This window comes from Geotrypetes seraphini, chromosome 1, assembly GCF_902459505.1.
Source record: "Geotrypetes seraphini chromosome 1, aGeoSer1.1, whole genome shotgun sequence".
NCBI lineage: Eukaryota > Metazoa > Chordata > Amphibia > Gymnophiona > Dermophiidae > Geotrypetes > Geotrypetes seraphini.
The window spans coordinates 123,657,488-123,671,161 of record NC_047084.1 but is presented as its reverse complement, the minus strand read 5'-3'; the positions used below and the strand labels follow the sequence as shown (position 1 = coordinate 123,671,161).

General features: G+C 45.2%; 1 protein-coding gene across 2 annotated transcripts in view; it reads left to right on the top strand.

The window, feature by feature from the left end:
• HMMR (hyaluronan mediated motility receptor) overlaps positions 1-13,674 on the top strand; it is a 197,983-nt gene that overhangs the window by 47,927 nt on the left and 136,382 nt on the right. For both annotated transcript variants that reach the window (XM_033937747.1, XM_033937736.1), the window contains exons 8-9: positions 7,991-8,077; positions 8,605-8,762. In XM_033937747.1, the coding sequence (XP_033793638.1) occupies positions 7,991-8,077; positions 8,605-8,762 (245 nt within the window). The remainder of the gene's footprint in view (positions 1-7,990; positions 8,078-8,604; positions 8,763-13,674) is intronic.

The window sequence follows — 13,674 nt, the reverse complement described above, 5'->3', positions numbered from 1 at the left end:
TAGGTTAAACAGATTCGTTTTTACAGATTTTCTAAAATTGAGGTAGGATGAGGATTGCGTGATAGTTTTACCCAGCCAATCGTTCCATTTGCCTGCCTGCAAGGCGAGCGTTCTGTCTAGGAATCTTTTGTAGTGGCAGGCCTTTATTGTCGGATAGGTGAACAGATGAATTCTACGTGTGAGCCTAATAGAACTATCCAGATTAAATTGGGAAACCAGGTACGTGGGGGCCAGACCAAATATTGATTTGTAACAAAGACAGAAAAATTTAAACAAAACTATTGCTTCCAGGGGCAGCCAATGAAGTTTTTGATAATAGGGACTTATGTGTTCCCATTTCTTCAGCCCAAAAATCAATCGAACTGCTGAATTCTGAATAACTCTGAGTCTTAAAATTGCTTTTTTTGAAGGATCCTAAGTAAATCATGTTGCAATAATCAAGCATGCTCAAGATGAAAGATTGAACCAATAGGCTGCATCAAAGTATTTTCTGATGGTTCTGAGTAACCAGTAAATCTGTGTGAACATTTAGAGTGAGGTGGCGGTCCAGAGTCACTCCCAGAATTTTTATGTAATGGTCAATAGGGAAGACCTGACCATTCAAGAAGATCAATGTGTCTTTAATTTTATCGTTTGGGCTTGCCAGGAAAAATTGGTTTTGTCTGAGTTGAGTTTCAATTTGAATTCGGTCATCCATAATTCGATTTGCTTTAGAATGGATGATAGTTGATTCATTGTCTCAGAAGTCAGGGTGGTAAGGGAAATAACTATTGTGATATCGTCTGCATAGATATAGAATTTAACTTTTAAGTTTTGCAGTAAGTTCCCCAATGAGGCAAGGTAAATGTTGAACAATGTAGGGGATAGAGGAGAGCCCTGTGGGACTCCGCAAGAGTTTACCCAGCTGCAGGAATATTTGTTGTCAATATAGACTTGATATGATCTTTTACTCAAAAAACCCTGGAACCATTTCAACACATTGCCTGAAAGACCAATTGACTCCAGACAGTCAATCAGAATAGCATGATCAATCAAATCGAAGGCACTACTTAAGTCTAATTGCAGAACTAGTGCACTTGTGCCTTGACTAAATGAGGTATGAAGGAAATCTAGCAGTGATGCAATGACCGTTTCAGTGCTAAACCCAGACTGAAAACCTGACTGATTGTTTTGTAGTATGCTAAATTTGTCCAAATACGTTACTAATTCTTGGTTGACCAAGCCTTCCATCAGCTTGACGAATAAGGGGGTACTCGCAATAGGTCTGTAATTTGATGTTAGCTTGATAGATTCATTAGTATTTTTTAGGATCGGTGTGATCGGAATCTGGCCTAGATCCTCAGGGAATGTACCGGTTAGTAATAGGGAGGAAAGCCAACTGTATAGGTTGGCTTTGAAGGTGACTGGTGCGACTTTCATAATGTTTGGTGGGCAGCAATCTAATCTGCAATAGGAATCCGCATATTTCATATAGAGTTTACAGAATTGTTGGCAGAATGGAGTGGTAAAATTGTTCCAGGACATATCTACCCTAGGTTCATCTTTGTATTGGGCAACTGGGTAGTTCGAAATGTTGGTTTTGGAGCCTGTTAGTTTGGATCTCAAATTATTGATTTTGTTGTTTAAGAATTCAGCCAGAGCGTCTGCAGATGGTGGTGAATCTAGGGTCGAACAGGAAAAGGCCTGTATGGCGTAGAGATTGTTAACTAGTTCAAAGAGATTTCTACTATTAGTGTTCAGGGAGCCAAATTTTTGGGCGTAAAAGTTAGTGTGTTTCTTTATTATTAGTTTTTTGAGCTTAGGGGTGTCTGGTTGAGTACTACCAGTTTGGGGGTGATACCTGGGGGTGGGGGGGCCCAGGACCCTTCCCCACCCTCCCTTCCATTTCAAGGGGTCTTTAGTGTCTGTGGTTTTTCTCCTTTCTCATTAAAAAAAACAACTGAGTGACCAATGTACAAGTGGGTTTCCACAGCATAAGACCCTAGATTGTAGGGAGTGGTCACTGTCTCAGACAGCCTTCACCTGCATTGTGAATCGGTGGGGGCACCCGACATTCGATCTGATGGCATCAGTGGCCAACAAAAAGGTGACTCTGTTCTTTAATAGAAGATACAAGCCAAGAAGCAGGAATTCTTTACATCTTCCTTCCATGGTCCATGATACAAACTTCTGTGCAGTATCATGATGTACCAAGGTCTGGCGATTCTTGTAGCACCAGATTGGCCGAAACAACGATGGCATGCAGACCTGGTCTGTCTGCAAAGGGACCACGATCTCAGACTTCCATGTCATCTGTAACTGCTCACACAGGATCTGAAATGCTTTGGTCTTGTGGCATTTATTTATTTATTCAATTTTCTATACCGTTCTCCCAAGGGAGCTCAGAACGGTTTACATTAATTTATTCAAGTACTCAAGCATTTTTCCCTGTCTGTCCCAGTGGGTTCACAATCTCTCTAATGTACCCGGGGCAATGGGGGGATTAAGTGACTTGCCCAGGGTCACAAGGAGTAGCATGGGTTTGAACCTAATCTTTCCTTCTAGTGTGACACTTTGGCCCTGATTCTGCAAAGTGCGTCCCGATTTTAGGCAGCTGAAGGCGTCCTACAGCTGTCTAATCAGCCAATCGGGATGTACGTTTAAAAAAAAAATAAAAAAAAAATGCTCCCCAGGCAGGCCGCCTATATTGAAGGCGCCTCAAGGAGCCTAGGGAGGCCTGCAAGACTGCCTAAGCTCGCCTAAGGGCCTTAGGCGAACCTAGGCGGCCCTACGCGTCTCCCTAGTAGAGGAAGAGACACTTACAATGTAGGCTCTAGAAGCCTGGGCCAATCAGGCCTTAGGGTTAGTGGAGATGGGCGGACCCGCTATGCCTAAGGCCTGATTGGTCCAGGCTTCTAGAACCTGGGCCAATCAGGCCTTAAGCTTAGTGGGGATGGGCTTTGAAGGAGCGGGTCCGCCTCATTTTGACAAGGCGGGCTACCAGCTGGACGGCAGCAAAAGCCTTCTGTCCAGCCAACAATTTAGAGGTTAGTTGGGGGGAGGTTAGGGGGATCATCGGGGGGGGATGGTAGCGCGGGGGGGGCGTTAGTGTGGGGGTTCTGGAGGGGATGCGGCTTTTCATCAGGAGGGGTTGGTCACCCTCCTGCCGGCGATTTGGAATTTGGGGGGGGGGGGGGGGAGCGGCGTTCAGGCAGGAGGGGTTGGGCAACCTCCTGCCAGCGATCGGACAGGCGACCGTTATACTTATCACAGCAGGGAGATCCCTTGCCGCGATAAGTATAACGGCTGCGTCTACTTACAGTGTAGGCCAGCATTTTGCTGGCCTACATTGTAAGCATCTCTTCCTCTAGGCGCCTTCAATATAGGCAGCCTGCCTGGGGAGCATTTTTTTTTTTTTTTTTTAAGTGCATCCCGATTGGCTGATTAGACACTGTAGGACGCCTTCAGCTGCCTAAAATCGGGACGCACTTTGCAGAATCGGGGCCAAAGTGTCACACTAGAAGGAAAGATTAGGTTCTTACCTCGGTAATCTTATTTCTAGTAGACACTTAATTCCTGAAGCTTGCCCTTTTTAGATGTTCATTTGCCTGCTTACTGCATCAAATGTGCTGAGGAACCTGGACATCTTGCTTCATTCCTTTATCCAGCTTTAACAAGGATAGAGGACGTGACTACCGTGTTGAAGAATCTAGTGGGTATTTATAGAATCTCCCAAATTCTTAGTACAGGTTGGTTGCAAAGTTTTTGATTTATGTGTTGTGTTAATGATATGAGCAGAGTAGACATGTTTCTCAGGGAGTGTCTTCTCGCCCCTTCCTATTCCCCCGGGCTGACCATCTGCTTTGGTACTTGAGGAATTGGAGGACAGCTCAGAGAAATGGGAGGCAAAGCAAAAGAATTACACATTTATCAGGAGGCTGGACTTAAAAACTATTTTCACAGTAAGATCATTCTCAGTCACATTTGTGTTTCATTCAAGTTCAGACTTCAAATGCTATTTCATCCTTGGACAGCATGTCATGGTACATTAGTACAACCATTGTAATTTTATGAAGGCAATTGCCAATTCTTCAAGTCTTTTGTGTACGTTTCTTTGAGACTAACTGTATCAAAACCCTGTTCGGTGATGTTAACTAATCATCAGTCACTGTCAGGACTGAGATCTAGCTCCTGTCTGTATAGGAAAAAAATCATTGAAGGTTTGCTTTTCATCTACGTCCTTTAAGTGAATTGGCACCCCCACAATGACATTTTTTCCAAATGTCACAATATCCCTTATAGTTTTCTTATCAGGAGACAACCCACAAGTAGACTAGAACTCAATTTTTAACTTCAGCAACTTTTGTGTCCAGATAGAGAATAAAACAGTGACTGTTACCAATGGCTAGCAGCAGTAACCTGGAGGAACAGGAGAAAAATCAACTGGTTGCCGCCCCATGGAACGGTAAATGGTCTTATCCCGCAGTAAAGGATCTGCTGCAAATTGCCTCGCTTCCCTCCCTAACACAGGTCCAACAGTCCCCCACCCTCGTATCCAATGTAGAGCCACTGTTGTTCGTTGCCGGAGATCCCATTTATAAACAGGCCTCCTTCCTGCCCTACAGCTGCATGACCCACTCTGCTGAAGCCAACCTGGAAGGCTTCCCTCCGATGTCTGTCAGAGTTGACGTCAGAAGGAAATGTTATTTTCTATTTTGTGATTAGAATATATCAGATTTGAAATATGTATCCTGCTAGAGATGGTGTTAATACATAACTGGGAACCACAAAGCCCAGACTATGCTTCTTTAGTTTCCAGCTGGCTTAGGGCTGTCTGACCCAGGGGGCAGTTGTCCTAGTTGCACTGCCCTAACACTATTCCTTTCATGTGTGACTATGGTATTCTGTTAGCATGATTTTTCTGTGTAGCATTCTGTAATAATTGGGCTTATTCCGTTTTCTCAATAGTGGAGGGGATATTTGTGAAGGGGAGGGGAGACGGGTTTGTTGATCCTTGCTCTGTATTTGTGTTTATAAAATGAAAATTGTACAGAATATTGTTCCTTTTTATACTTTAATAAAATAAGTTCAATATAAAATCATAACTATTTGAGGCTTGTGCGGATGAGATCAGACTTTTTGCAGGGATGGGTTGGGGATGGGGACCAAGCACAAGGAGAAGGGGTGAAGACGGTGACAGATTTTTTCCCCATGTCATTCTCTATGTCAAGGTTTTGAGGGTTGGATTGAAATGCAAATTATTTTGTGTCTTGCACATAGGTAGGTATAGTGCACAAACGCTGGAAAAACAAACCACCAGAGTCTTAGAAACCTGAGTTGTTTGTGCCAGAACAGTGAGAATCCACCTCAGTCTTGTTCAAAATTCATAATTCTGTAAATATTTCCTCCCTGAAGTATAATTTTTAGCTTTTGTTGGTAGGACAATGTTTCAGGTCTGTCAACCTATTTTTAAAAAAGGTAGGGCCATCTTTGATGGCAACTTTTACACGTGCATCCTTTTTTTTGACACAGTTCCTCTTCTTGCCAACATCATAATTTCTTCTGTTCACAATTTGTGAGGTTCTACACTATTACATCACTTCCCTTCTCCCATTATCCTATATAATAAAACCCTAAGTGCGCATGTGCACTTAGGGTTTCGTGTTCCCTGCTGCTGTGGTGTGTGATCCGTGGCCGTGTTCCATTTTAGAACCCGGCGGCAGGGAACATTCTGGCCTCTCCCTTCCTCACGCCCTCACTCACCATTTGAAAGCCAGGCAAGCTCTCTCCCTGCCCGCGTCCTTGGCAGGGAACACACCTCCCGCCCTCACTTGCCGCTGCTGCTGCCGCCACCGCTGATCCTCCTCTTCAGAGCAGCCTGTCCTGCCCTCACTCGCCGCTGCTGCTGATCCTTCTCTTCAGAGCAGCCTGCGATGGTGGCCGGCTTTAAAGAACCTCGCAGGCCGCTCTCCAATCTCAGTAGCATATTCCTTCTTGACGCACGGGATCGTGTCAGAGGGAACGTGCTACCGAGTTGGAGAGCAGCCTGCGAGATTCGCTAAAGACGGCCACCATGATTGCAGGCTGCTTTGAAGAGGAGCAGGCCAGAAGACGCCGGGATGGAGGGAGGGTAAGAAGCGGATCAATACCGGGGGCCAGGAGGAGAGGGAAAGGGGGCTGCTTTGGGGGGAGGGGTGTGCTGGGGGGAGACAGAAGGGGCCATGGAGAGATAGAGAGAGGGAAAGGGGGCTGCTTTGGGGGTGAGGTGTGCTGGGGACAGAGAGCTTTGCTCTGGGGGGGAAGACAGAAGGGGCCATAAAGAGACAGGGAGAGGGAAAGGGGGCTGCTTTGGGGGGAGGGGTGTGCTTGGGGCAGCTTTGCTCTGGGGGGGAGATAGAAGGGGCCATGGAGAGATAGGGAGAGGGAAAGGGGGCTGCTTTGGGGGGAGGGGTGTGCTGGGGGGAGACAGAAGGGACCATGGAGAGATAGGGAGAGGGGGCTGCTTTGGGGGGGAGATGTGCTGGGGACAGACAGCTTTGCTCTGGGGGGGAAGACAGAAGAGGGCCATGGAGAGACAGTGAGGGAAAGGGGGCTGCTTTGGGGGGGAGAGGTGTGTGCTGGGGGCAGACACCTTTGCTCGTGGGGGGGGAGGAAGACAGAAGGACACAGACAGCGGCCAAGGAGAGAGAGATAAAGAAACACAGACAGACAGACACATCTATTCTAGCACCAGTTAATATAACGGGCTTAAAGACTAGTATTCACATATTCATAGTTCAATGGCGGCATCTAGCCCACCATTTGTTGCAGAGACATGTACAATATCCATTCACTTTCTCCTATCTCTTTTATATTTCTTCTACATTACATTAGTGATTTCTATTCCGCCATTACCTTGCGGTTCAAGGCGGATTACACAAGAGTTGTCAGGAGGTTACAGGAATTGTAACATTACATAAGAATTGTCGTAAGCATTACATAAGAATTGTCGAGAACTTAAGAATTACATAAGAATTGTCGAGAACTTAAGGAGCAACATGTTGGGTAATTCGAAACATTTTAGATTAGATATGGGTGGAGTGTGTGGTAGGTGGAGTTAGGGAAGGAACTTGTCGTGTTAAACAGGTTTTATGTGTTTTTTGAAGAGTAGGGTTTTAGTTTCTTTTTTGAAGGTTTTGTAGTCTGTGGTCGTAGATAGCAGATTGGTGATTTGTCTGTCCTTAGGACCCTGGAAGAAGGTCTTCTATGACCGAAACCTGGCCTGTGTCGGGTCTATACCTCTATTTTTTACTGTGTTTTTATTGTGGTTTTTAATCTGCACCTTGTTCAAATAAAGATTTCACCAAGATCATCAGTTCCACAGTTTTTGTTTGCTGTCTTTGTGGAATTCCGCTGGTGGACTTTTTGCTTGTTTCTGCTTCTCAGAACAAGACTGACCCATTTACCATCACTATACGTAAATACTATCTAGGGTAGGGAAAGAAGGTACTAATTGTTGCCATAAGACACACACTCTTAAAGATGCGAGGAGTACAAGAAAAACAATCAAAACTGGCATTCTTGACTTTGCCCAGTGGTTGTGACTAAGAACATAAGAATCGCTGCTGCTGGATCAGACCAGCGGTCCATCGTGCCCAGCAGTCCGCTCAAGCTCACTGCACATTGTCATATCAAAGAATCCGAGTTTCCAGTTTCTTCTGCCTTCTAGGTCATCTGGGAATTATGTGGTTGGAATCCTAATCATTGCACAGTAGAATGATATTTAATGATCATTGTTAGGGCCCATCATTTCAGGTAGTTCTGGAAGAAGCCCTCCTGCATGACTCTTGGCCAAGGGTTGTTGATGCAATGATTGGATTATAGTTGGAGGGAGGTAAAATAGAGAATCCATGGTTGGCCACCTGCTTGCACAACCAATTCCAGCCTTTAAGATGAGTTGGAAATGTAAAGAAGCAAAAGGAAACTCACAGGCAAAAAGATTGACATCTCTGAAACACGTTTCTCATTTCAGAATTGCTGCTGATCAAGAGAAGGACAAGGTGGTGGTAAAAAAGACTGAAGTGGAGAAAAAGCTCATGGAATGTAGAGAAGAAATTGGGTAACCTTTATGTATTAGAACTTTTCTTTGCCTAGTGGCAGGTGCTTAAAAATAGAAATCATCTGTTCATAAGTGTTCAACAAATTCTTCAGTCTTATCGGTATATGGCCAGACTAATTATCTAAGATTTATGGTTTGTATTAGTCTGAGTTTCTAACTGATTGCCATGCTGTCTTACTTCAAAAAAGTTGTCCATTGATTTTCCATAAGGGAATTTCCCTCTGCAATGTGACATGTAGTACATTTGGCATCTGTGTTTTAGTATAACAACTAAGATTGTAATTTATAGTAGATATACCAGAGTATTGCCATAAATATTGACACTTTTTGTAAGGCTAAAGTATCCTTAACTGTACAAAGGTACAGAATTGTATGTTTTGGCTGAATCTTAAAATCTTGTCATTAAGTATTTTCTGTCAGGTGGTGATGAAGATTGTGTTAAAGTACATGGCCAAGTTTATTGCTGTGCTTTTTTCAGTTAGCTACTTTTCCATACTTCTGTTTACTCCACTACTTATTTTGTATAGTGAAGTCTCTGCACAAGCTGAAAAGTATAAACTAATTCTTGGCCAGTCAGAAGACCGGTTGAAGCAGAAGGATTTGGATATTTCAACCATTGAGGAAGAGTTGTCTAAGCAAATCAAAGAGCTGAATATAAGATGTCAGTCAAATCAACAAGAAAAAGGTACGGTAATTTATAAGACTAGTAAATATCTGCACATTTCCTAGACACATGATTTGGTTAGGATTTTGTATGGCTGTCCATACACAATTTTTAACATAGAACATAATTGCCATGCCGTGTCAGACCAAGGGTTCATCTAGCAGTATCCAGGTCACAAGATTGGGAGAGTCCCAAAAGTAGCAAGATTTCCTGTGGTCTACTTTAATGGTTTACAGTATTTTTTTCCTCCAGGAATTTGTCCAAACCTTTTTTTTTTTAAAGCAGCTAAATCAGGGGTGCCCAAAAGGTCGATTGCGATTGACCAGTAGATCGCAAGGGTAATGCGAGTTGATCGCGGAGCCCATCCCAGGCTCCATGATACTCGCATTACCTTTGCTTTCTCCCTGCTTCCCTGATGCCGCAAAAGCCAGGTGTGTGCAGCCAGTGCACAAGCGCCTGGCCCACAAGCCTCCCCCTTCTCCCCTCCCTGCCCCCCGGACATCAATTCTGATGTCACAGAGGAAGTTCCAGGACCCAACAGAAACCTGCCAACATAAATTTGCTGTCAGGAGATCGATACTTGTTTAGTATCAAAAACATGCCATAGTTTATATTACAATAGACCCAAAGACAAGGCAACAGTCTTAAGGGTTCTGAGGGTGAAAACTGCCTATAAAAACACCTGAGCTAAACAATAATAATCACAAAATAACCAATAATAATAAATGGAGTGATGTGGGCAACCTCAGTGTGGAGGGTCAGCAAAGGGAGAACTTCTCCAGCACTTCACACTAGAAAGCAAAGGCAACAAAGCCCCTGCCTGCACACCATCATTGGTTGCCTCACGTGTGTATAAATCAAAATCAGTGATAAACCATAGTGAAAACCTAATAATACACAGGTGTAAATAAATAGCAGAAATCACTCTGAGAACCCCCCAGCCAACTCCTCTCAACAAGAAAAAATTAAAACAGCCGACTTATCTTCAGAAGGTCTTCATAATACTTGCTGAAAAGGCACAGGGAACAAAAATCCAATGCTCTGATGCCAAGAACAGGTTCAACCAAGCCCAGTTTCAGGGAACTTAAAATCCCTTCATCAGGAACCCAAGGCGAAGAGTGACAATAACTTAACTTCGAGCTGGCTGGGAGAGGGGCGGAGCTAACAGAGTTTGTTGTCTTGTCTTTGGGTCTATTAAAGTATCTGTGGCAACGTTTAGTTATATTACTGCAATCTTCGGCATTGTGCTTAATTCCAAAATACTGGTATTAGTAAGCATCAAAGAATTTACTTATCTTGCCATTCAATTGATAGCTTATGCTGGCCCACACTGCATACTGTTGGTTAACAGATAGTACACAACACTGATGGGTCGCATTTCGCCGCTGAGTACGGCTTATTCAGGGTTTTTTATTTATTGTCGGGTATTTTCCAGCATACGGTTTGAGCACAATGCCAAAGATCTCCTGACAGCAAATTGATTTTGGCATATAAGTTTTCTTGATAAACAGAAAAACTTTTTAGAATAAAGGAAAATATTTAAAAATTAGTTATAAATTAGTTAGATTTTGAAAAGTTCAGAAAAAATTTGATACAATATGAGTAAATTATTAAATGTAATATGTAAGAGTAGTTAAATTAAATGAAGGTTTGGTCAATGAAAGATAACCATTACCACTAAAAAATAGAGTAAAATTTCATTTGTATTCCTTCATATTTAGATATCTTCACTAAATTTACATTGTGTGAATTTTCTCAGCCATCACGTGCTGGATCCCGAAGAGTGGTTTCTTAGTTCTGCAGCTTGCCAGTTAATAGTGCAGATTTGGGATCAGCCCCTCCACGAACCTGATGGCCATGAATGTCAACGCCAAAACGCCCCACTTTTTTAGTTGTCGCAGAGATGGTCAGGCTGAGGGGCTGGATGCTCTAGTTTAGCCATAGCCAACGGGGTTTTCTGTACGTGTTTCCTCCATGGCCGTTAGTGGGCAGAGTTCTTCTTCGCATTGTTTGGCATCCCGGCCTTGTGATCCTGGTGGCTCCAGACTGGCCCAGGCGTCCGTGGTACATGGATCTGGTTCGTCATCTTGTGGCGGATCCTCTGCCACTGCCTCTCTCGATCAACCTTCTGACTCGAGGCCCCATTCCAATGTTCGATCTGGGTCCCTTTTGTCTTATGGCTTGGCTCTTGAAAGGGCGTGCCTAGGTAAAGCAACTTTACCTGAATAATCTATTTCTATCCTTTTGGGGTCCCGGAGGCTTCTCGGTTTTAAGTGTTTGGCGTCCTTTTAAGGAGTGGTGTGCTGCACATGGAGTGGTCTCTTTTCACGCTTCTTTGCCTAACATCTTAGAGTTGTTGCAGGATGGCCTGGACAGGGGACTGTCTTGGTCTCTCCGGGTTCAGCTTGCGGCCTTGTATGCCTTTCGCGGGTTGTTATGGGTCAGCGTTTGACTTCCATTCCCGATGTGGTTCGGTTATTGCAGGCAGCCAAATTGTTTCAGCCCTCTGTTCAGCCGCTTGATACATCTTGGGATCTTTATCTGGTCTTGTCTGGGCTGGTGCGCCCACCTTTTGAGCCTTTGGGTGCCTGCTCATTGAAGGACCTTGCTCTTAAAGTGGGGTGGTTCAGTTTTTGGGGCAGCCAAATTGCTCAAGCCCCCCATTCAACCATATGTTCCTTCTTGAGATCTTAATCTGGTCTTGTCCATGCTATTGCATCCACCTTTTGAGCTTTTGGGTATCTGCTCATTGAAGGACCTTACTCTTAAAGCGGTTTTTTTTGGTGGCTATTACATCTGCTAGCCGGGTTTCTGAGCTGCAGTCTTTTTCTTGTAGGCCTCCCTTTCAGGAGTTTTCTTGGGAGCGTGTTGTGCTACGGCTAGTTCCTTCTTTTCTGCCGAATGTGGTTTTACCTTTTCATGTTAACCAATCTGTAGTTCTCCCAGTTTTGGGTGAATGGGGGGGGGGAGTTCTTCAGAGCAGAGACAGTTATGCAAGTTGGATGTCTGTCAGATCCTTCGCTCTTATGTTCAGCTGACCCAGGAGTTGCAGAAGTCAGATCATCTTTTTGTCATTCCGGGGGATGGCGCTTCTAAGGCTACCATTGTGCGGTGTATTAAGGAGACTATTACTTCTACATTCCTTCTTCAGAAAAAGCCTGTTCTGGAATTTCTCAAGGCTCATTCCACTTAGGGTCAGGCAGCTTCTTTGGCTGAGTCTTCTCTTGTGCCTCCAGCAGATATTTGTAAGGCTGCGGTTTGGTCATCTCTGCATTTTTTTGTTCTACACTACCATGTGGACGTTCATGTGTATCGGGACGCGGTATTCGGTGAGCGGGTTCTGGTGTTGGCCCTTTAAGGGTCTCACCCTTGATGGATACTGCTTTGGTATGTCCCATCAGTAAAGAACTGTACCAGTCTAGAGAGCGACAAAGGAGAAATTAGGTTCTTACCTGCTAATTTTCTTTCTTTTAGTCTCTCTAGACTGGTACAGTTCCCCACCCTATCTGTCTTTCTGCGGTGATTGCGTTTTTTTGTTCGCGTACAGATTTTTGCTTTTCTGTGGGTTCTAGTATTTTTCTAGGGCTGGGGAGATACAATTACAGCGGCTGTGGCTCAGCTGGTGAGCTGTGGGGACATTTTCACTGCAGGGTTCTATGCATTTTCCAACAGCATTACTATATGTATTTTTTATTCTCCTCTTTGAAGTGTTAGTACTATTACATGTTAGTTTTTTCTTAGTTCTGCTTGGCTATTGGGCAGACTTGTTTAGAAGGATGAGCCTCAGCTAATATAGTACAACCAAAGTTTTGGTCTCAGTCTCCACTTGCTGGTCACAGTGAGCTATTACCCACCAGTCAAGAACTGTACTGGTCTAGAGAGACTAAAAGAAATAAAATTAGCAGGTAAACCCTATTATCCCAGGACAAGCAGGCATGATATTCTCACATGTGGGTGACGTCATCTACGGAGCCCCAGCGCGGACAGCTTTTCAAGCAAACTTGATTGAAGTTTCAAGTTTGCTACACTGCACCACGCATGTGCATGCCTTCTTGCCCACTAGAGGGCGCATCCCACCTCGTGGTCCTCAGTTCAGTTTTTTCCGCGGAGCCAGAAGCCCTGTGGAAATTGAGCTCCTATTTTTCTGCCTTCTGACACCGCGTCTGGGTTATTTAGCTCGGTCGCTGTGCTTTATTTCTTGTTTTTCCATCTTTGACCGTCGTTTATCGTCAAAAAAAAAAAAAAATTCCGTTCGGCTCCGGGGGCTCCCGAGAGCCGCGGCCACGGGACGTCGTTCGTTCCCGGCCTCTTTTCATTTTCATGTCCCGCCCCTTGACGGGCTTTAAGAAATGCACCCGGTGTGAGCGGTTATTATCTATCACAGACCCCCACCGGTGGTGCTTGCTCTGCCTTGGACCCGAGCATCCGACTTCTTCCTGCGACCGGTGTTCCACTTTTCAGGCCAGAGCGCTCCGTCGACGCCGCACTAGGATGGCGGAGCTTTTCGCAGTTGACTCCGCGCCCGGGAAGGCCTCGACGTCGGCTTCGGCCCCGGCCTTGACCTCGGCCTCTTCGGCTTCGGCCCCGGCCTTGACCTCGGCCTCTTCGGCTTCGCCGCGTCCCTCGACTTCGACCTCGAAGCCGACGCCTGCGACCAAACCTGCCTCGGGTAAGTCCTCTTTTCCATCCCCGACTCCAGGGTCCTCAAAAAAGCCATCCTCGAGCTCCTCTGCGGCGGGTGGGTCGTCCTCGGCCCCGCCCAGGACTCCGGCCACTAATGCCCCGAGGGAATACTCGAGACCGAGGTCGCCCTCCAGGGAGCATCCCCCGGCCTCGGACCTGCCTACAATGGTCGGGATTCCGGCGTTCCAGGACCTGCTCCGAGCATTGATTTCCTCGGAGCTGTCTGGCGCCCTCGAACAACTGCAGCGGG